The 22367-nt window shown below is 39.6% G+C and overlaps 1 protein-coding gene across 1 annotated transcript in view; it reads left to right on the forward strand.

Annotated features, from left to right (window-relative positions):
• Positions 1-21870, forward strand: part of eys (EGF-like photoreceptor maintenance factor) — a 103928-nt gene extending 82058 nt beyond the window's left edge. The window contains exons 43-51 of the mRNA XM_088385080.1: positions 6324-6541; positions 11821-11993; positions 14909-15091; positions 16139-16305; positions 16608-16752; positions 19189-19351; positions 19434-19606; positions 19725-19883; positions 20361-21870. Coding sequence (XP_088241206.1) covers positions 6324-6541; positions 11821-11993; positions 14909-15091; positions 16139-16305; positions 16608-16752; positions 19189-19351; positions 19434-19606; positions 19725-19883; positions 20361-21547 — 2568 coding nt within the window. The 3' untranslated portion in view covers positions 21548-21870. The remainder of the gene's footprint in view (positions 1-6323; positions 6542-11820; positions 11994-14908; positions 15092-16138; positions 16306-16607; positions 16753-19188; positions 19352-19433; positions 19607-19724; positions 19884-20360) is intronic.
• Positions 21871-22367: the final 497 nt, after the last annotated feature.

A 22367-nucleotide genomic window follows, 5' to 3' on the forward strand; every position in this document is an offset into this window, starting at 1 on the left:
CTGCATGTCATAGATGCCACATTTCTATAGTGTAGTGGTTAGTGCTCTGCACTCTGAATCCAGCAACCTGGGTTCAAATCTCAGGTGGCTTCAAACATTTTATCCTGGAAAGATTTGCAACATGAAAACATTTTGTCATTGAACTAGTCTGTTCGCTTGTTAGCTGCTCGATAAAACCATATATCTTGCATGCCATACAAGCCAGGTTTCCATAGTGTAGTGGATAGTGCTCTGGACTCTGAACCCAGTGACCTGAGTTCAAATCTCAGAGGGACTTTTAACATTTTACCCTGGAAAAATTGGGATTTCCCAATATTCCCAACCCAAACCCCTAACTAGTGTTGGCTTGTGAGAGAATGATTTGTTCAAAAGACCGAATCTTTTCAGTGAACGAGAGTTATTTCTTTTTCAGTTCATATGACTTCAACCAGTAGGTGTCTGTCATGCCCATTGAAGCTGGTGCACCTAAAAATGGCGGTGTACCTAATGGAGTGTCCGAGTGATGTCACAGATCAACCAGCCAATCAGAAAGTGGGGGTGAGGGCGGGTGTGGCACTTTTCACTTAAACCAGGGGTGTCGACCTCCAGTCCTCGAGGGGCCGCGTTCCAATATGTTTTCCAAGTTACCCTCGTTAAACACACCTGCGTGAAAAGATTTTGGTCATTTTCACGTCTGCAGGAGCTAAAACTTTTCACGCAGGTGCACTTAACGAGGGAATCTTGGAAAACATGTTGGAATGCGGCCCCAAGGACTAGAGCTTGACACCTGTGACCTTTGACCAAGATATTTCCCTAATAATGTGCCCTATTAGGTACACTTGAAAATGGCGGTGTACCTAATGGAGTGTCCAAGTGACGTCACAGATCAAACAGCCAATCGGAAAGTGGGGAGGGCGGGTGTGGCACTTTTCACTTTCATTTAAGCTTTGACCATGATTTTTAAATAATGATAAAATAAAGGGTTAATTGCACTATGAAAGCACATTCAGGTATATTCTCACACCTGGGATCGAATCAAGGATAAAACACTTGAACTCCCTCTGAGGTTTGAACTCATGACTCTGGGTTCAGAGTCCAGAGGACTAACCACTACACTATGTAATTTTGGCTTGTACAACTTGCAGGATATATGGTTTTATTGAGCAGCTAACTAGAGAATAGTATATTGAATTTTTTTTCAACGATAAAATTCTTACAGTATGAAGAATAGTTCAATGCCAAAACGTTTTCATGGGGGAGCATCAAGCAACTCTGATGTAGATTTTTCCAGGATAAGATGTTCAAGTTCCCACTGAGATTTGAACTCACATCACTGGGATCAGAGTCTAGAGCGCAGACCACTACACTATTAAACCCTGGCTTGTATGGTTTGCAAGATATATGGTGTTATTGAGCAGCTAACATGCGAATCGTGTAATGCAAATTTTTCCAGGCTAAAAAGTGCGCATTCCCCTCTGAGATTAGAACTCGGGTCACTGAGTTCAGAGCCCTGAGACATAACCACTACACTATGGAAACCTGGCTTGTATGGCATGCAAGATATATGGTCTTATCGAGCAGCTAACATGCGAATAGTAAAAAATAGATTAATGCCAAAGTGGTTGTAAGGGGGAGCACCAAGCAACTATGGTGCAAATATTTCCAGGCTAAAAGATTCAAGTTGCGACTGAGATTTGAACTCACATTACTGGGATGAGAGTCCAGAACACTAACCACTACACTATGGCTCTCTTGCTGATAAGGCATGGATGGTATATGCTGTACTAGCAGTGACGTGTGGTGAGATGACTGAGGCCCAAATCCAAACCTAACCCCTAACCCTAACCCCTTACCCTAACCCTAACCGCCTAACCTTCACCCTAAACCCTAACCTTAAACCCTAACCCTAACCCCTAACCCCTTACCCTAACCCTAACCGCCTAACCTTCACCCTAAACCCTAACCCTAAACCCTAACCTTAAACCCTAACCCTAACCCAGATCTAACCCTAACCCCTAACCGCCTAACCCTAACCCTACCCCTAACCCTAACCCTAACCCCTAGCCCCAAATCTAACCCTAACCCTTAACCCTAACCCTAAACCTAACCCTACCCCCTAACCCTAACCCTAACCCCTAACCCCTAGCCCCAGCCCTAACACTAACTCTAACCCCTAACCCCTTACCCTAACCCTAACCGCCTAACCTTCACCCTAAACCCTAACCCTAAACCCTAACCTTAAACCCTAACCCTAACCCAAATCTAACCCTAACCCCTAACCGCCTAACACTAACCCCTAACCCTAACCCTAACCCCAGCCCCAGCCCTAACACTAACCCTAACCCTAACCCCTAACCCTAGCATAACCCAACCCCTAACCCCAACCCTAAACCCAAACTACAAATGCCTCTTCCCTCCGCACTGTGTTCTTCCTTTCTATACATTTCTACATCAGTCTGTTCATTCTTTATTTTTTTCTTCAATGCATTTTTGTATGTCAAGTTAAACCACTTGACCATTATTTTGTTCGAAAAAAATTGGAAATCACATTCCTTAACTCTATAATTATTTGAAGTTCATCATTAGGTGCCCACTGTTACTGTCTTTGGCAAGCTTTTCAATGATACTAGCCTTGTGAAAATGTTACTTTAAAAAATCCAAACTCCGACTAGAGTAATGGACCGTCTCTCAAAGCAGGCATAGATAGCATCTCGATGGCTATAAAGAGGAACGATGATGATACGGTGCGAGGAGCGAAACCAGACTGACAGAAGAGAAGGAGGGCAAAGCTGGATGGGAAAGATGACGTGGGAAGGGGGCACTTCTAACTCACCAGTTCTTCTGTCAAATCCTCATGTAATGTTAATGAATCACCAGTCAAGCAGGGGGTGCCCCCTTGTAAACCTGGTGAAATCTCATAGTGGAAACCCTGCAACTCTGCCCCCAGTTAAACAATATTTGAAGGCAATGTCTCTGCCAGCAACCCCACATAAAGTACAGGCAACAACTGCTGCCAAGGACAACGGCTGCAGTACAGTTCTTGTTCTAAAGACAGCCTGCAATACTATGAGTCTTCTTTCAAGCTCATGAATACAACATAAGTACATGCTTCAAATGGACTCAGCTCATAAAAAGGGTAAACACACTTGAACCGTGTGTGATGTTATTACATTCCAGTTTCTTCTCAACATGCAACTCTAGTGGCTCGTAAAGCATGGTCCCTTTGCTCTCTCTAAATGCATCTAGTCCAAACACTCTCAGGGACTGATTTACGGAGGGTTCGCTTAGACGAATAGGTGGAGACTTGATTTCTAATGCAACAATTGTTTTTCTCCCAACCAGGACTGCTTCTGTCAGTTGTGTTAAGGTGCCAGAGTATTCTTTGTTTGTTGATCATTTTGCTCAATCAAAGTAAATCATTAAACCTGTGATGAATTGAGATGGATTATTTTATGTCTTTATATGCTGCATCTGAAAGGCTAGTGCAAACAGCACCGCTGTACGTAATGCAATGACGATGAGCGACAGGCATAATGAGAGGCAATCTTTTTTGCTTGCCATTCATTCATTTTCTATATCACTTATCCACTTATTGCTTATTTGGGCTGAGCAGCAAACAAAAACTATTTTTTCATCATCCATTCAGCAATATAATTTGGGAGTTTCTTGCTGATTTAGGGTTGACTTTGATCCAGTCACTTATTTCTTTTTTTTTTTTCTCTTATGTGGGTCATAATGGTGCACTGTGACAATTGTCTTGTGCTGGCTCTCTTATAGAAGTTTTGGAGGTGTGCTGTCCCGTTAACGGCGATGGACATTCCATACAAGTTAGATAAGGAGAACATGGATGGAACAGTTGCTTGCTTCACCAACAAATTATTTAGGCAGTAGATTTATTCTTTGGAACTAAATATATGCACTCTCCTGCAAAACTCTGTTGACTTTATAAGCTTTCAAGTGGCGCATTTGTTGTGTCGGTGACATCTGATGGCATTGAGCCAAAATTTCAAAAGATTATTTGGCCATGTGCCTCAATGCCGCCCTCCATTGCACCTCGCCGGAAACACCACCTTCAAGTCATGATGAATGATATTTTGGAGGGATGTCACAGTCATAAAAACTCCAATGTGACATATTCACACAGTTCAGCTTGGCAATATTCCATTCAGTGTAACATATCAATTTCTACAATGGTGTGTTTGTCTATAAAGATGTTTATTGTCCGTGAATGCCATTTTAGTTTTTTTTGCTGGGACAGAAAATACATTGCGATGACTTACTCTCAAAAACTCCGCCCGTACAATTTATTTTTATTGTTTGTGACATCCTGGCTCCCATTAAAATACAGCCATGCCAAATAAAACATCAACTTTCCTAATGCATGACATGAGAAATTGGCATTTCAAAGTGTAAGCCCCTAAAAATTTGCTTTAATAGCTGATATAAAATGAGGTTTTTCATTAGTATTTGTTCGTTTTGGATTAGCTTCTTAATAAACACCTTGCTATGTCAATATCTGTATATCCCAATCGCCTTTATTTTTATTCATATTTTTAATTAAAGGATGGATGGAGTGTCACTCACTTTAATTAGTAGAAATCACAATTAATTTTAGAGCGGTCGAGTGCCTTTTGAGTGTCATGCAGTGAAAACAGGCTCAAATTAACACAATGCTGGGAAAAGGAATGGAAGAGGGAAAATAAATTGTAAAAATAAAATACCTCATTCATTTAAAGTTCTAAACTCGGAGGTGTATGGATGATAAAAATGAGAAAGCTCTGTTTTCCATTGTGCAATCCTCCTGAATGAGGTCATCATATTTTCTTTCTTAAACTACTTGAAGTTTCTTTTTTCCACAGAAAAGTTTTTTCCATTAAAGAGAGATTTCTCTTACCTTGCTGACAGTTCCAGCTGTCATTCCAGCCTTTGTCAGAGCTGTCACCACTTCCTTGTGTGACACTAAAAACAATCAATTCTGGGAACCTTCAAAATAAAACTTCCTGACTCGTATAAGCCTCTCAACATTTTTGATACCCCAGAAACCGAATTCACTGCAACCTATCATCTCTATTCAGTACTGCAATTTGGAGATTTTTAATGATTTGATTTCTAGCCAGTCCCAAGAAGGAGTCATGCCACATCGCCTATGACAACAAAACGCCTTTAAATGCTTCATTTCCTTGTCTCTGACACATTTCAGCGAGTTAATTCTCTGGCGCTGACCTCTCTGGGAGCAATTTTTGGTCAGTTCTGTCTCGATTTTGAAAAGCACTGGCAGGGGAGCAAATGAGACAGCTCGTGTTTGGTGGCACGCACAGCAAATTCGCGACTGAAAATATCCATGAATGACATCAATTAGTCTAAAATGGCTTAACTATTGTCACCTTAGCATCAACTACCCAAAAGAAAATAAGTCATTTGACTACCTATTCTCACAAATATGACCATATGAGCTTCAAACTGAGCATCATTAGTATAAATCTTAAGAGGAGACTCATTTTCTGCTGTCCATCAAAACATACTTCATTGTTTCAGACCACACCTCCCCATTCGCTGTTTAGTGGAGATGAGTGACCACACACACAAGACACTGAATAGGAAGCCTGATGATTTAAGTTAATTTACAGATGCAGCCCTTAAGGAAAGTCATAAAACATAATAATGGTGATGTTATTCTAATAGCCATGTGGCATCCTCAAAAGACTTCTTCCCAGAAGTTCACAACTCACATTGTCCAACTGAAGAACAACATCTTTCAGCACAATAATTAATGTCACTATCTAGAAATCCAAAATTTTTCTGATAAATGAATTGTTTGCATGCATGTTTTATACACTTTTCCAGCAACAATATAAATATGGAATCCACCCATTCATTTGCAAGGATGACATATTAACCATAATGGACCATTACGAGAACATAAGAGGCATCAATCTACAATGTACGCAAATGAAGGCGTAATGAAAAGAAGACGATTTTGTATCAAGGGTTACACCAGTGAGCCGAATGTATAGGAAACAGAAAATTATCTTTTATTAGGATTGTTTCTGAAGCACCAGTCATTCTCAATTAGCAAACATGCTGTAATTTCATATAATTAGTTTCAATAAATGTACTGGTTTGCCATTAAAGAGAGCTTACAGAATATGTGTTGGTATCCCTCCTGTTCTATCAGCAGTGTGTGAAAATGATGGTAATCTTTTTTTACCATTACTGTTTCTACAGTTGCAGCGAAGCTACAAAATAAAAGAGGCCATATGTTCTGTATTGTATGATTTAGTGTGATTTAATAAACAATATTCAGGATGATCACTGTCGTAGTATCTTTTTTTTTTATTTTGCAGGAAATATTTGGGCCTATTTTTCTTGGGCTAGCTCCCTCCCGTTGGGAATTGCATGACGGGCTTGCAAAAGGAGGATTTATTGGATGTATTCGACAACTTCAGGTCAACTCAAAGGAAATTTTCTTGGTGGCTGAGGCCGTGAGAGGGCGGAACCTCAACAACTGTGATCCACCTGTTTGCCAACACCTTCCCTGTCGAAATGGCGGGACTTGTGTGAGGTAATTATTGCAGTGCAAGTGAAAGCTGATATGTAATCAATACAAAATTCAACTTTGATTAGTACCAAATTGTCCACTTTCATCAGCTCCATCTTATATCTGCCTATCTTATGGGGAGGAAAAATGTCCGATATAGATTTCTCAGCACATGCTCCCTCTCAGAGGTTTGTGAGAATCAGTCAAGTAGTTAAATTGCTTAATCCTGCTATTGAATAACAAAGTAGAATTGCTCCCAGCAAAGCATAGACCTTTTCCAAGGCCACATGAGCCTTATATCTTTCCTTTTCAATGAAACACATAATTGGAAAAAATCTCATGTAAAAAGGTGCTTCTTTGCCCTCAATTATTTTTGTGCTCATACTTTGCTATGCAGACTAAAATGAGAGGCTTAACATTTATGAGCACCTTCAACAATGACAAAAATATTTCAGCACCACAATACATTCATGATAGTCAAATGATTTTACTCAACCCTTCTAATAAAAGGGAACCTTTATCAATTAAAAGCGCACATTTACCACTTAAAACCTGGCAAGTGAAGCACAAGTTTCAAGATAATTTAATTGCCCCATGGCAAAAAATATATATCTATATCTATATATATATTTAAAATCTGTAAAACAGCAATTTGTCAGCGAGCTTATTGCACACAGAACAGAAAGGAAAAATTGTGAGTTATTTTTTAAGTATAATTTTTAAGTGTTTAAAACCTCTGATCCTCAATCCTATATTAATACTTTCAGATTTCCTTAGTCCTCCGTGAAGTCAAACAAATTCTACTTACAGAGAAAGAGAATGGATGGCTGGATGGACGGACGGGTGGGTGGTTGGGTGGGTGGTTGGGTCGGGTGAACAGACGGGTGGTCAGATAGCTGATATTCTGGATACAAAAAGGTGAAAGAGTGAAAGAAAGGTTCCATTTATTTTCTAGGTTGGTCTAAAATGTGATTCCATCTCTCTTTGTGTTTAGCCGTCTTAGCTCATCAGAACACTATCACACCTCACTTACCAGCAATTTTTGACCCTCTTTGTTAGTCTGCACAGATGACCGATGATGATCTTTCCCCTCGGCTAATCCAAAATATAGGTGCTGGAAATTACTTGCTCATTGTTATGACACTATCAATTAACACTTGCATTTGTTTAACAGGAAATGAAAGCAGGCACCCTGATGATTGCGATAGGAAAAAGCTTGGAGAATAGCAATTAGGATGCGATGGTGTTGTGGTTCTAGTGGTTTGTCATGTGTTAAAGAGCAACTCTTGCAATTACCCTAATGTGATGGATACACATGAATGCAGTCTCTTGTAGGACACGCCATACAGGGGTCAGTGAAAGTTTACAGAGCTCTCTCAGTTGCCTTTGGCTGCATTGCTTTGAGACAATTGGATGACGGGATAGTGGTTTCACCAGAGGTTGTTTTTTTCATATCAATGTCAAACTAGAGCATATTCTGTCATAGGTATCTATGAAGCATATCAAGCTTTTTAGTAACATCAGCGTGAAATGCCAAAAGGCTTTCTGATGTCTGACGTGTGACATTTATAAATCTCTTCTGTAAAAAAGAAAAAATATATCTACAATAATCATTTTATGCAAGCAAAATATAATGGATTATTTATTTATACATTTGCCATTTTCTTTTAAAGCAACAATGTGAGATTTGACTTGACCATGGCACATTGGCAACTCGCAACATCCAACTTTATTGGTCTAGAAGAGAGTACAGTCTGACTCCCACATGTCTCCTGTCAGTAAGTGTCCTGCTGGGGGGCCTGCTGTTGATGTTTCGTTTGTGTAGGCGTGCAGTGAGCATTTTGCAAGAGCAGGTGGCCTCATCTTTCACTGTTGCTATCTTTTGTTGGAGCACAATAGCATATAAAAATACCACATGATCTTTCATGGCAGCAGAGTGGATTTATGGTTAAAGCGACTGCATCAAGTAGTTCCCGGTTTTGAATCTCCATGATATATTGTTCTTCCCACACTTTATGAATATAGATATTAGTTTGTGATTATAGTGCCTTCTCAAGGAGTCAAAAAAAATACAATTGGTTCATGAAGCAAATTTGAAGCTTCATTTTACCATATCTAGTATTTTATCCATATTTAAAATGGCACTTTTGACATGCATCACGCCAGGAAGTATGTGGTCCTTAGTGACCCCGTAATAGCGCTGATGATTGTGCTCACTTGCATTGTTTAAATTGCTGTACAGTGTTTGCCGTGTGATTGATCAGCCTTAAAATATAAAAACACGCAGTATTCTCACATTTTTATCGCGGTGTAAGATTAAAAGCATTGCAAGCAGCAGTATTGCTTTGCCAGTGTTGATGGTGTGTTTTTATTATATCAATCTCAGAAACATAAAAAAACAACAAAACAATTCTCTGCTTGTTGCCTGGAAACTTCCGAAGGCTGAAGTTCAGCCAGCCCACATTAATTCACAGTCTTTTTAGTTTGATTTATTCATTTTAGTAATGAGCAGCTATTGCACAAACCACACACAGAGTACGATTTGTGAGGTACTTGTCCTTGGATTACCCAATTGATGTCACACTGTGGCTTAGTTACACTATGTGCTGTTGTTCCATGCTAAAGAAATGTGCAAAAGTTACTGAATATCCCCAACTTACCCATTTATATGTTCAATTGATTCATTAACTTATGTGTATTACAAGATAAGAAAGCAGATAGGAGGAAAAACATTGAATGTAATGCGTACCCTGCAAACTACACATAGTCACATGGCTGGGTAAATTGCTCCTTGCATAACTTAATTATATTTTTTGTAAATTCACTGAATAAGTAATTCATCCTTTGGAAATAGAGAGAGAAAGAGGGTGATTTTGTTGGATGTATAGATATGAAATATTATTGTGATTGAATGGGCCATTGTCATTGCTCTGTGAATTTCATCAAATAGTCTACAAACTTTTGTGGGGATAATGTCACTGATTTAAGTAAATTTAATAAAAGATTTACTTGCTCAGTTGCACCTCAGCCCATTTTTCTGCGTAAAGCACTCTGGAAAAAAAAAAGTTTCAACATTCCTAATTTAGATATGCACAAAGAGAGGTTGCAGAGAGGCAATATTGTCTGATCCAGAGAGAAAGTCTTTCTTTTCCTCCTTCCTTAAAGGAATTCCATGTGAGTGATGCTTTGCTTTGACATTGTGTTTCAAACAATCCCGACCGAGGTTCAGCAAACGTCACCCTTCGTCACCCTTCGGACGAGCCGTGACTGTCTGGACGAGGTCAGGAAATGTCATTGAGCCGTCTGCTCAAACAGAAGCCTGAGTACATCAGGTGAATGTCACATATAAATTCAAGTTCTGCTTTATTCCTTGACTAATATTAAAATTCAGCAAAGGAAGAGAGAGGTGATGTTGAAATGATTTACCCTACCACCTCCCGCCAGAGCCTTCAATTGTCACGGTATCCAGCTGTCTGCTTACAATAATGGAGGGCAAGTGTTTCATACCAAAGCAGCTCTTGTCTATGAATAATATCCACGAGAAACATGTATTCCATTTTATTTTTAATGAAGGATAATGTGGACTAACTGTTTCTTCCAAATGAATAGCATGACAGCTGAACATCATCATCGGCTTCCTGTCGATGAGTGTTTCCATATTAACATGCACTTTAAAAAGTGCATGTCATAAGTACATCCTTTATTGCGGAAGACATTTGCGAAATGCAGGCATTTAAAAATCTTATTGTTACCGTTCCCCTCTTATACTATATTGTATAGAGGTATAGTACATCAGGCAATTATATCTGGTTTGCATTTGTTTTATTTTAAAGCACATGCATGCAAACCCTCTGGATTTCTGTGTTAAATGTGATTAATTTGTATCAAAGTCATTACAAATGACAGTTTTTTTTTCAAATTAATTCCACAAAAACATCCTGTTTTATCCTCATTTCTATTACCTGTATTAACAAAACAAATCTTCTTACAATTTCATAAAAATCATGAAAAATTCATATATAAAATACACTGGATAAGTTCAAGGTTTGAGCAAAAGGTAGCGGTTTATAGTATACATGTATATCTCCCTGTGACCTGCAAGTGAACCACTATAACGATTTATTGCAAGTGTATAATTTCAACGTATTGTTGCCTGAACGTATTTGGATTAGTCTGCAAAAAATGACTACAATTTCATCATCAAAGTGGCTGCTAGGGGCTAATTTAAGCAACCGTTTGTCCCGACACAAATCAAGTTTGGTCCAAGCCAATTAAAAGTCTTTTGAGACTTGCTTGTTCCCCAGTTCAACATATTGCACTGACAAACACAATGAGACACAAACACAAAATGTCACACATGCAGAGCTCCGTTTTATGGCACTGTATTTGGACTTTATTGTGGCGGCACATTTCTTTTCCTTGTTTCACCTTAAAGTCACAGAGACAAGTGATGTTAATGCAGAAAAACTCATGAACGTCAAATGTCTTTCACATAAACGTACCTGTTCACTCCAAGACACAATTAATCCTTGCGACGAGTTACATCTGTAATATTTTGAAAATAATTTGAACAATAGGTAGCAGAAGTATGCGGCTGTGTATCACCGTGCCTTACAAACGGCATTAGCGGGCCGTTAATAATCCTTTCTTTGTAGTTGAGCTCTGTCGTGTCTACCAATGCACTACACAGGCGACAGAATGTGCTAAATATTTCATTTCTGGAAGCCACTTTTTCAAGGAGCAAAAACACACCCTGCAGAGCTGCTGCACCAAACACATGATTAATTTATGGGACTGAAACTCACTACTGCCTCCTCTATCTTTGACTATCGGTACATGTCTCTTCTGCCACCGTGTTGGTTTGTTGCATTGTCGAGCAAGGACCACTATATTCACTCAGGGAAGAATCATTTGCGGTTGTGCATTTTCTGACAGCCGAGACCGATTGTTTTCACTCATTGGCTTGGTTTGGTTGGTATGTGTAGAAAGATTATGCAAGAACTACACAATATATTTCCTTGAAGCATGCATGCAGTAGCTTGGACATGGGCACAGCGTGAAGCTATTATAGTTTAGTCTACATCTTAATACAAGTAAACAAATTCATTATTTCTCATAGCCTTAAGTGGAGTGTGCTCTTCTGTTCTACAGCATGTGTGTTTTGCTTTTATTCATCTAAGTGTGTATCTGGAGACACACGGTTTCTAATTTACAATTACAACCGTTTTAGTCTCACACACATCTCCACATGATGTTTCACCTCTCGGTTTAATGATGTGTCCCTGTGTGTCTGCGCCATTTAGTGATGCAGAGGACTGGTTCTGCGAGTGCCCACAGCTTTTCACCGGCCAGCTGTGCCAGTTTATGACCTGTGACCGCAACCCCTGCAGTCATGGAGCAACATGCATCCCAAAGTCGCCACTGGAGGCAGTGTGTCTTTGTCCTTTTGGTAGACAAGGACTACTTTGTGATGAAGGTAAGGCAAAATGAATTATTGTAAATCAAAACACTAAAATGCAGAAATCTAGGAGTTGGTACTTTGTGAAGAAACACAATGTTAATGAATGCTTTTCCTTTCCTCAACTGTGTAGAAGACAAACGTCCATTTCCAGACAGTTGTATTTGCTTTTTAGTCTCCAAAATACAGCTGTCGCGTGAACAAATGTCCAAAGTGTAACCCATTTTCAGTTTTCAGTTAAGAACGATGGTCCTGAAACCGACCCTTTTCACAGCGCTCACATCAGATCCTTGTAGATTTTGCAGCTTTATTAAGGGATTCATCTGCAAACAGTTGGTGAATGGGAGCCTTGAGCAGTTGGTAGAATGAGTGCCTGTTGTTAAGTAAAGGGATTAATGGAACTAAATAGTGCTGAGGATGTAGAAATGTGCTTTTCCTCCAGCGATAAAGTTGGATAATCAAAGCAAAACTCACGGCTGATTTGCTGAATATTTCAAAGGACTTTTAAATGATTCAGATTGTATTTACTTTAAACAACTTTTCTTAGCAGCTGTGCTCAATAAAAGTGGAACGTCAGATTATTTTAAACTATCTATTTACTTAAGAGCTGTTTATTTTCTGATTCCCTTAAAAAAAAGTCAGCCAATGAAGCAAGCTCAAAAGCAAAGGTTTTGCATGACTAAACTAAAGAACAGTAGGGTGCTTGGCATATCATAGACATGCTCCAGCACCCGCATGCCAGACACGGCAATTCAACCATCCAGCGCAGCGCCAAGCATGCGCCTGACATTTGAATTCTGCCAACATCCGATAAGATCAGCACAATCACAGCTGACCACTCCCAAGGGGTTTGCTACATGTACATGAACAAGGCCACCCAATCCTTTCCTCATACCTAATATGGACTAGGCTTTAATATTTGAGCCCAGTAGTTCTTCTGTTGTGCTTTTGATTGCAAGTGATTCTCAAACCATCAGGCATTACCAATGACACCAAAAATATGTTCCATTTAGACATCGTTTCATGATCACTTTTTGTCATTGCCAAGAACCCCCCACGAATCTAAAGAGCCATTTTTTTTCTCCTGCAGATCAGTTTCAAAGGTTCTTTGATTGGCACGTAAACTGCTGTCACACTTCAACTAGTAAATTAAACATGCCAAGTGTTCACACACATATCTTTATATACAGTTACATGCAACAAAGAATAACCTTTGCAATTGCTCAGTACCTGTTAAGATTGCAGAGTATCCAACCCAACACATCATTAGCAACAGTCAAAGATCAGGAGAACATGTTACTTTCCAGCATTCCAATAATCACATGGCATTTTTCAAACACTCAGGGATGATTGCTTTTTGTCATAGCAAAAACTGCTATGGTTTTGAAGGACGTTCAAGGGTGAGGTAGAGGAGTTAAAAAGGTAAAAAAAAACACAGAAAACGAGAACACAAAATGGTCTTCCTTTAGTACAATTTTTCCAGGTCTCCACTAAAGTGCACCTAAATTGATACGGTCGCTCTCTGAACAAGCGGGAAACAAACTGTAACGAAAAGACCAGGAAGTGCAACGGATGTTGAAGTGCCTTTGTAGAGTTCATGAAACATTCATGTTTATTTGAGGTGGCTTTTCTTGGAATTACTAATGGTCTACCTTCGCAGACAAGTTACTCATCCATCCTCGTAGTGTTATGTCGAGATTGAACATGGGGGATATTATATTATTTAAGTATTACGGTACTAGCAGTATGTTTTAAAACGTATAGATAGTCAGAAGGCTTAACAATATTTCAAGTGTGTGGTCGTACTTCTTAAAATGCTAAACTTCCATTCACAAAGTTCAGGTAATTCAGCATGTTATCAATTCTCATGATGCCATATATCTGTATCATTGCTAATATAAGGCTTATTTCAAGGTATCGGTACTCAAAACAGAGATCGGTACCAATGTTGGCCACCCTCTTGTGGTTGTTTTATGATCAAGAACTAGAAATTAGAATAAGACAAAAAATTCCAGTAATTTAATGCAATTTGAAGCAAAATCACAATAGCGGTGTGTATAGGTCTGTCTTTAAAATTATTTGTCATTGTTTTGGTGGACAATTGCTTTGTATCAAAAGTACAAGTGGTATTGGAACGAGGTAAAATCGTATTAATATTGGTGTGAAAAAAAAATGGTATTGAGCATCATAGTAGCAATGATAGAAATTGATATGAAACAAATATCCACATGTGATCTGAAAAAACGGCACCATTAGCATCTAACTTCTTGTTAAGTGAACAAAATATAAAGCAGCTCTGTGTCATTTGCCTACTTTTATTGAGAAGCGATTCAGCGAAACAATAAGCAAATAGGGCTCATAGCGGGGCTGATACTGAAGCTTTATAAATAATTTATGTGCACAAGGGAGACAATTGCAGAGCAGAGTTTTGAACCTGTTTTGCCACATGAACAGTGAATTCCAGTCCACAATGTGTGTATGGGGGGAGGGGGGGGAGGTCAGATATATCATGGAATTTAACATTGAGTCTGCAGTGCAAAATCAAATGCAATTTCATGTCAAGTAGAGAGCATTGATGCAACCAACACACACACGCTCTCTGTAACTAAACATGAATTGAATGTTACTGCGCTGCCATTATGTGCAGCGAGAGGATGAAGCAGTCGACGGCTGCTTGCCAGAATTCCGCCTAAATAGCTACTAATAGAAATAGAATGGGACTGGAGAGGTGATAGTGTTTGAAAACAGGTCATCATCTAATAGCGTTCTGAAAGGATTTAACTCGCTGCATGGAGATGCTGTGTAGCAATAGTGCCATCTTTTGGCAAGTTGTGATGGGGTGCACACTGTTTCCTTCCAATGTGTCTTGTCTGTCTGTCTGTCTGTCTGTCTGTCTGTCTGTCTGTCTGTCTGTCTGTCTGTCTGTCTTGCAGCAGTCAATATCACACGAAGCAGATTCAGTGGTACTGATGAGTACGGCTACACATCTTTTGCGGCCTACACCAACATTCCAAGTCTCAGCTTTTTCTATGAGTTCCAGCTGAAGCTCACGCTGGCCAATAACACCTCTGCTTTGAAAGACAACCTGATCCTGTTCGCTGGGCGGAAAGGACAAGGTCAGAAACCTGCACAATTTCGGGGATTTTGTTTTTATGTTTCAGCAAGAACTTGGACTCTAATTCCAGTGCAGTTTTTAAGTGAGACACCAAAACCTTTTAGGTCTACATATCAGCAAAAACTAAAGTGGTTGCTGCTGCTTTTTCCTATCCATCTTTTCCAGCGGCAATGTTATAAATAGAAAATTCCTAAGAGAACTTTTTTTTGCATAGTCTATACAGTTTAAAAGTCAGACAAAAGAAATTGCTCCAAAACAGCAAAGTGAGGCATGTAGTTACATAACCAAAGACACTTTTCACACACTTGTCACACTCGCATTGAACTGCGGTTAGGAGCAGAACAAAAAAATAATAATCTTACAGTACGACTCTTTTGTACACTGCTCTAATTGCCAAGCCACAAGAATGATATATGCATACAAAACCTAAAAAGTTGTCAAATGTAAATGGCCGCAAGTTTGTTCAAATGATATCTGACAACAAATGGTAGGGTAGAATGACTTCTTGTATGCATTTTTTTAATCCATTCTTTAATTAGTGTGAATTAGATGTGCTAATGTGATTGTTGCAAAAATAAGTTCTAGTAAATCCGCTGTAGCCTTCTCGAGAGAGTTCAATTTATAAACAAGCAAGACAAAAGAAATCACAAGAACGATATGAATAATGAAATACCTGCCAGGAAAGAGAGCAGCAGAGTCAAAAATAGTGCAAATTTAAATGCAAAATAAGAGAAAAGCTGAAAAATGAACATCTGAAACAATAATTGCTTTAATGAAGTGTCATCTTTGATCACTTGGTGAAAACAATGATGCACAATTATTTTATGAATACATGGGATCAAGTTACACAAAACTGCAGTGGTTGCGGTGATCAACAATGTCGTCGACAATGTTCCTTCCAGCAACCACATGTATAATTGAGTTTGGATCTGAGTCATTGATTGTTATTGTTTTGTGGGTTACAGTTCAGCGAGAGTTCATGTTATTTATTATATATTTATCAACTACTATATCCGCAGCGCTGCTCATTAACGCTTTCTATTTCCAGGCACTGATGGTGACGACTTCCTCGTTTTGGGCGTGCGGAAGGGGAGAATTGTGCATAAATTCAATCTTGGCTCAGGTATAGCAACCATCGTCTCAGATCGACTGAACCTCCACATGGACATCCACACCATCACATTTGGAAGGACCAACAAAACCGGATGGCTGAAGGTGATTGGAGTTGTTATTTGACTTCAACTTGTCCTTTCTCTTTATGTCAGAAATGTAGGCCATGCTACAATCTCATGTCAGGCTTATGCTTATTATTTTTGGTTCAAAAATCTGAATTAAAAAGACAAATGTGATGGTGCAGTGTGACAAGTCAGAGAGAATCCCCGTGGAAAGGAAGTCCTTTTGTATTTAAGTACTTCCGAATTACATGTGGACCTCAGTGAAGCTAATTAATTGGAGGTCACCCAATTGAGATATTTTGAAAATTAACACTGCCAACATATCAACAACGTCTTTCTTAGGTTGATGGACAAAGGAACAGAACGGGCTCGTCTCCAGGACCTCTGTGGGGCCTCGATGCTGTCAAGCAACTCTTTGTAGGGGGATATAATGAGTACACCCCTGACCTGCTGCCACTTGGCTCCAGGTTCCATCAAGGCTTTCAGGGTAAGACGGCCACTTTCAGCAGTGTGCACAAGGAGCACTGGAGCTTGGCCTTCATCCCAGGATCATTGTGCCGTAGTAAAAAGAGGAGAGGCGTCTAATGAAAGCGTGGACTGGAAAAGATCACATAGACTAGTATCAACACACTTAATTGCTGCTGCAGAAAGAAAAAAAAATGTGAGAGGCAGGGTTAATCTCTCAAATTTACATTTGCACCAACCGACCACTCGAGCTTTGGAATGTGGAAAGAAGTCAATTGGAGAAAGGCAAATTACATCGATTTTATTTGCTACTTTTAATTGGTTAGATGACAATATTACTGGTTACCATTACCTTATGCAGAAGTGTGAACTTTAAAAAAAACAGCAATGTCAAAAGAAAATAATATCAAGGATTAGATCCCAAATAGGCCAATGCAAGCATCCACGTTTTCACCAAATCAACCTGTTTTTATAGCCAAAGATTAAAATATAGTTTAAAAATGTCCTGTCACGGATCGCAATATCCTACTAGTTAGTAGTTTTGCCCAAATGGTCTAAAGCACTCCTTAATGGGTGTGATATAGACTGCTCAATGATTACACCAGAAAATTCATACCATGACGAAATGTAGAACCTAATAAACAAATATGCGAGTCACATTTGACTCTTTGTGTATGCCCACTTGGAAATGTCTACTCACCTTTGTCTAGTTAAAATACATTCTAACATGAATTACTGAGATTGGAATTGGCATGATGTTACTGAAACATTATTATTACCGAGATTGGAATTGGCATATCGTTACTGAAACATTATTACTGAAGTAAATGCAGGGTTTATTTTCTGTGGCTGCTCCTGTCCAAATGTTGACAATAATATTGGGGAAAAACAATTTAACCACATTCAGTATTCAGGCCTGTTATTTGCACCAGAGCCATTTGAACTGTACAGCAGCTTTTTGTGTCCAAGGACTGGGGTGCTTTTGTGTCTTATTTATGAATGTGGCATTCATTTCAATGCAGCCTTTCAAATAAAAGCTTTAGAAAAAATCAAATCAGCGACAGTGAACACAGTTCACATATTCCACCTGACCCAGCGACATCCACGTATTGGTAAACCTGACACCGGTGGCGCCATGGCCCCAGTGCTGAGGATGTAATGAGAACTCTTGGGCGTCTAATCAGATCTGTGTGACCTTCCTGCAGCCCTAATCATGATGGCTGGCAGTGAACACACTGATAATTCACTTCACTCCCAGTTATCAACAGATCCACACTCCCCCTGTGGAAAGGTGGCAGAGGAGACGCGGTGACTCCTGAAATGAATCAGTCTGTCAATTTGAGCCGCTGATCAAATAACAAGTAACTGGCAATAGTGTTTGTCGAGGCTCGACACCATTCAATGCAAACATTTCTATTGAGGGCATTTAAGTGTGTGTGTGTGTGTGTGTGTGTGTGTGTGTGTGTGTGTGTGTGTGTGTGTGTGTGTGTACATTTCAGTACATTTACTATGCTTCACTTAAGTCTACATAGATGGCATTAGCGTGTGAATATTCATAAAGGAACATGACATTTCCAGTGCATCCTATTAGTGCCAGTGGTTGATGCAAAAGAGAAAGTTGGGCAACTTCCCCCATGCTCTGCACTTAAAGGCCAAAATAAATATGGGCCGAATGAGACGGAATTATGGAGGCAAAAGACAAACAAGGCGAGGGAGATGCTCGACGACAGCCGGTGACATAGTTGTTTGATTATTGTGTGAATACTGAGAGACAAGCATTCATGCTGTTGTTTTGCGAGGGTAAATGTTTTGACAGTCTGTGATAGCATCACAATTTCTCAATGGATTCAAAGAAGGTCAATGTGAATGGAATTTTTGACTTTTAATTTAATACTGGAATAGTCATTTGTATGTTTGTGCTAATAAGTGACTGACTGGCAACCGGTCAACCCTGCTAAAATTCATCCCTGCTTACGAGCAACCCTATGAGAACAGAAAGAATGAAAAATGATTGTGGCATCATTCCGAAGATAATAGCATTTACTAGCCGATGTCTAGGGATTGCTCGATAACACTGTGATACACGTGTCCTCAATTCATTACAGTCTTTGGTATTTTACTAGCACCAATCAGCACGGAATAAATTGCACTTTATTTGGGTTTAACAAAGAATGCTGAATGTTTGAACCGTGCGTGATAGCATCAACATTCCCCAAAAGACTATAAACCAATTAAAAAAAACAATAGCCTTATGGGTTGTACTGAATAAGCTATTAATCCGCTGACACATCTACGTGTCTGTTTTGTTTTCTACAAGCTCACCGAAAAGTTTTGGGACAGAAAAGCAATGATGCTTTTCGTTGCAGCACTTAGTGCTGCCGCCAAGGTCATCCTTGTGCGGCTTTTAAAATGTAACTGGGGATTATTTTGATATGTCTATCTATCTGTTTTTTTCAAGGGTGCATTTTTGATGTCTATTTTCGAACAAGAAGAAACGGAACAGTCCAAATTCTGGGACAACCAACCTTTGGGCGAAGCGTGGGTCAATGTGGAGTCAACTTGTGTGTTCATGTTCACTGCAGGAATGGAGGAACATGTGTGGACTCTGGTTCATCCGTGTAGTAAGGCCGCACATCTAACAGGCTTCTGTAAGTATGGTGAAAGGGAGATCATTAGCTATGATGTTGCATTTTGCTCCTGCAGTTGCCAGTGCCCTTTCGGATGGAAGGGAGCACTCTGTTCAGAAACAGTGTCGGTGTGCGATGCGGCGCACACTCCCCCGCCTTTGTGCACGCACGGCTCCACCTGCATCCCTCTTCCAAATGGATATACCTGTCAGTGCCCCCTGGGAACAGCAGGACTCCACTGCGAGAAAGGTCACACCATCAAACCCAATCTTCATCATTACACGTGTTTTTTTACCCTGTTCATTTTGTCAACAAGGAAGCACTTTCGCTGTTCAATTATTTAACTGCTCTATTGTCCCCGTTTCAGCTGTGAGCATCAGTGATCCATTCTTCAGTGGAAAACATTCCTGGATGTCATTCCCCCCGCTGAAAATGAGACATAGGACTGTTTTACAAATGCAGTTCCAAGCGTTATCACCGGATGGCATCCTTTTCTACATTGCACAGCATCTCGGGGATAGACCTGGTAATAATAATTTGACCTCTCTTGTCGACATCCCATCATATACTAACTAAAGTGACACATCAATTTTGCAACAAGACAGAAATAAGCAATATGAAATACATGTAAATATTAAACATCACATCATAGTACATATAGATGGCGTTGGATGACTAAGCCCATAAGTTTAAATGACATTAACACAATGGCTGCCAATGCTTGACTTGTTTAATGGTCTATGCAACTCTAATGTACCATATTTGACGGTCTTTCCTTTTGCTGTACATTGGATTTACAACTGTTTTTTTTTTTCGTTGACTATTATTCACTATGGGTTGTTTGCGTAGATGTCGCTGGACATCAATTCTGTCAGACTTGCCAATTTACTGAGCAGTTGCAATGGAAGACATCCATCCTAACTGTTGATTGTTGGTATTGTTTATAGTACCATTTAGTTGCCCGTTTTTCCCCAAGCAACTCATATTTATTTCCTTTCTGCAGGGGACTTCTTCTGCCTCTCTTTGATTTCTAGCTTTGTCCAGTTGCGGTACAACCTTGGAGACGGTCCCCACATCCTGCAGACTCTTACTAGAGTAAACCTGCATTCTAAGAGCTGGCACACGGTGAAGGCAGGCCGCATCGGTCAGCAGGGCTTTCTAATTTTGGATGGCAAGGAGGTCAGACACAATGTAACCCAGGGCATGAGCACACTGGATGTTGCCACTGACATCTTTGTCGGAGGCGTCTCATCTCTGAGTTCCGTGTCCACGGACGCGGTCGAAGGAGAGCCAACGGGCTTCACTGGCAGCATCAGAGAAGTGGTTCTAAACGGACTTGAGTTGGAGTTGACGGAAAAAGGGGCTCATGGTGGAGCAAATGTCGGGGATTGGGATGGGAGCGCCTGTGGGTATAAGGTGTGCCACAATGGGGGCCAATGCAGGGTAACAGGAAGTGACTCCTTCACGTGTGACTGCCCGGCATCATGGACCGGCCCAACTTGTAATCGGTCTCTAAGCTGCGTTAATAATATTTGTAAACATGGTTCCATATGCTCTCCTGTTGGTCCGACATCATACACCTGCATTTGCCCCCTCGGGTGGGGAGGAAAGTATTGCACCAGAGAGGTAGCAACGGATACTTTAAAGTTTGTGGGACACTCGTATGTGAAATACATTGATATGAAATACAACAGAAGGGATTTAAGATCCACTCAAGTTTCTTTTATCTTCCTCACCAACACAAGTGACGGTTTAATCATGTGGATGGGCAAGGGGGGACATGATGATGATGACTTCCTAGCAGTGGGACTGGAGAGGGGAGGCCTGAAAGTTGTACTTAATCTCGGGGAGAGAATTTCCCTCCCGGTGACTTTGAAAAGTCAGACACTTTGCTGCAATAAATGGCACCATGTGTCCATTTTAGTTCACAATTGTGTTATTCAAGTGCATTTGAACAACAAGAGAGTCATCCTGGAGGATGTGGATCCAATTGGGAGATACATAGCTTTGAATTACTGGGGGCAGCTCTACTTTGGGGGATTTGAAATGAACACAAATGTATCCGTCGTGACATCTGGGCTGTTTTCAGGGGGTTTTGAGGGAAATCTCAGAAATGTTTATTTGTTTAATGAACCTCTTCTGTTTTCAAAAAGCAACGAGGGCTTTAGTGTTAGTAATGGAAATGAATAAATAAGGGGGAATTTTTCTTGAGAGTTCAACACTCTAGATTTTGACTAATTTGGAGTTTTCTAGAAGATAGGCTTGAAAAGCTCAGAGCGTTTGAAGGAGCGTGTGCGTTTTGTGCTCTTATAAGATATTACATCAAAGAAAAGGGAAGGACGGTAAAGAGGAAAACGTGTTCTAAAAATATTCATCCTGGCTGCTCGGAGCAAAATGGTTAATGGAGTATCAGGCAATTACATACACAAATTTGTGCTAATCAGGTGCTGAAATTAAGTACATGTCAGATAATGCAAACTGGTTCACGAAAATCCTTGTCCACCAACAAACATACACAACAGCTGTGTGTATGTATGTATGTATGTATGTATATATATATATATATATATATATATACATATACACACATATCTATATATATATATATATATATATATATTATATATATATATATATATATATATATATATATATATACACATATATATATATACACACATATATATATATATATATAAAAAAAATGACCATGTATTGTATGGCTTTTTTTTTTTAATGACCATGTAAGGCTTTTAGTAAAAAAAATGTTTTAAAAAAGTATAGGTAAGGCTTTTATTAGTAAAAAAAAAAAAAAAAGGCCATGTATTAAAATAGTAAGGCTTTCTTTAGGAAAGCTGCTGAGATTATCTTTATACTTGTATAACACTGCAAAGTGCTCCTATTTTTTCTGCTTAATGAATAAAGTTGTGTGATGGTGACAGTTTCATTTTGGATTAAATTTACATTATTTCATATAGTGCAAGTGGTGTTGATTTTTAGATAGAAAGGC

The sequence above is a fragment of the Syngnathus floridae genome, chromosome 9 (genome assembly GCF_059516105.1).
Source record: "Syngnathus floridae isolate MCC-2025c chromosome 9, RoL_Sflo_1.0, whole genome shotgun sequence".
Lineage (NCBI taxonomy): Eukaryota > Metazoa > Chordata > Actinopteri > Syngnathiformes > Syngnathidae > Syngnathus > Syngnathus floridae.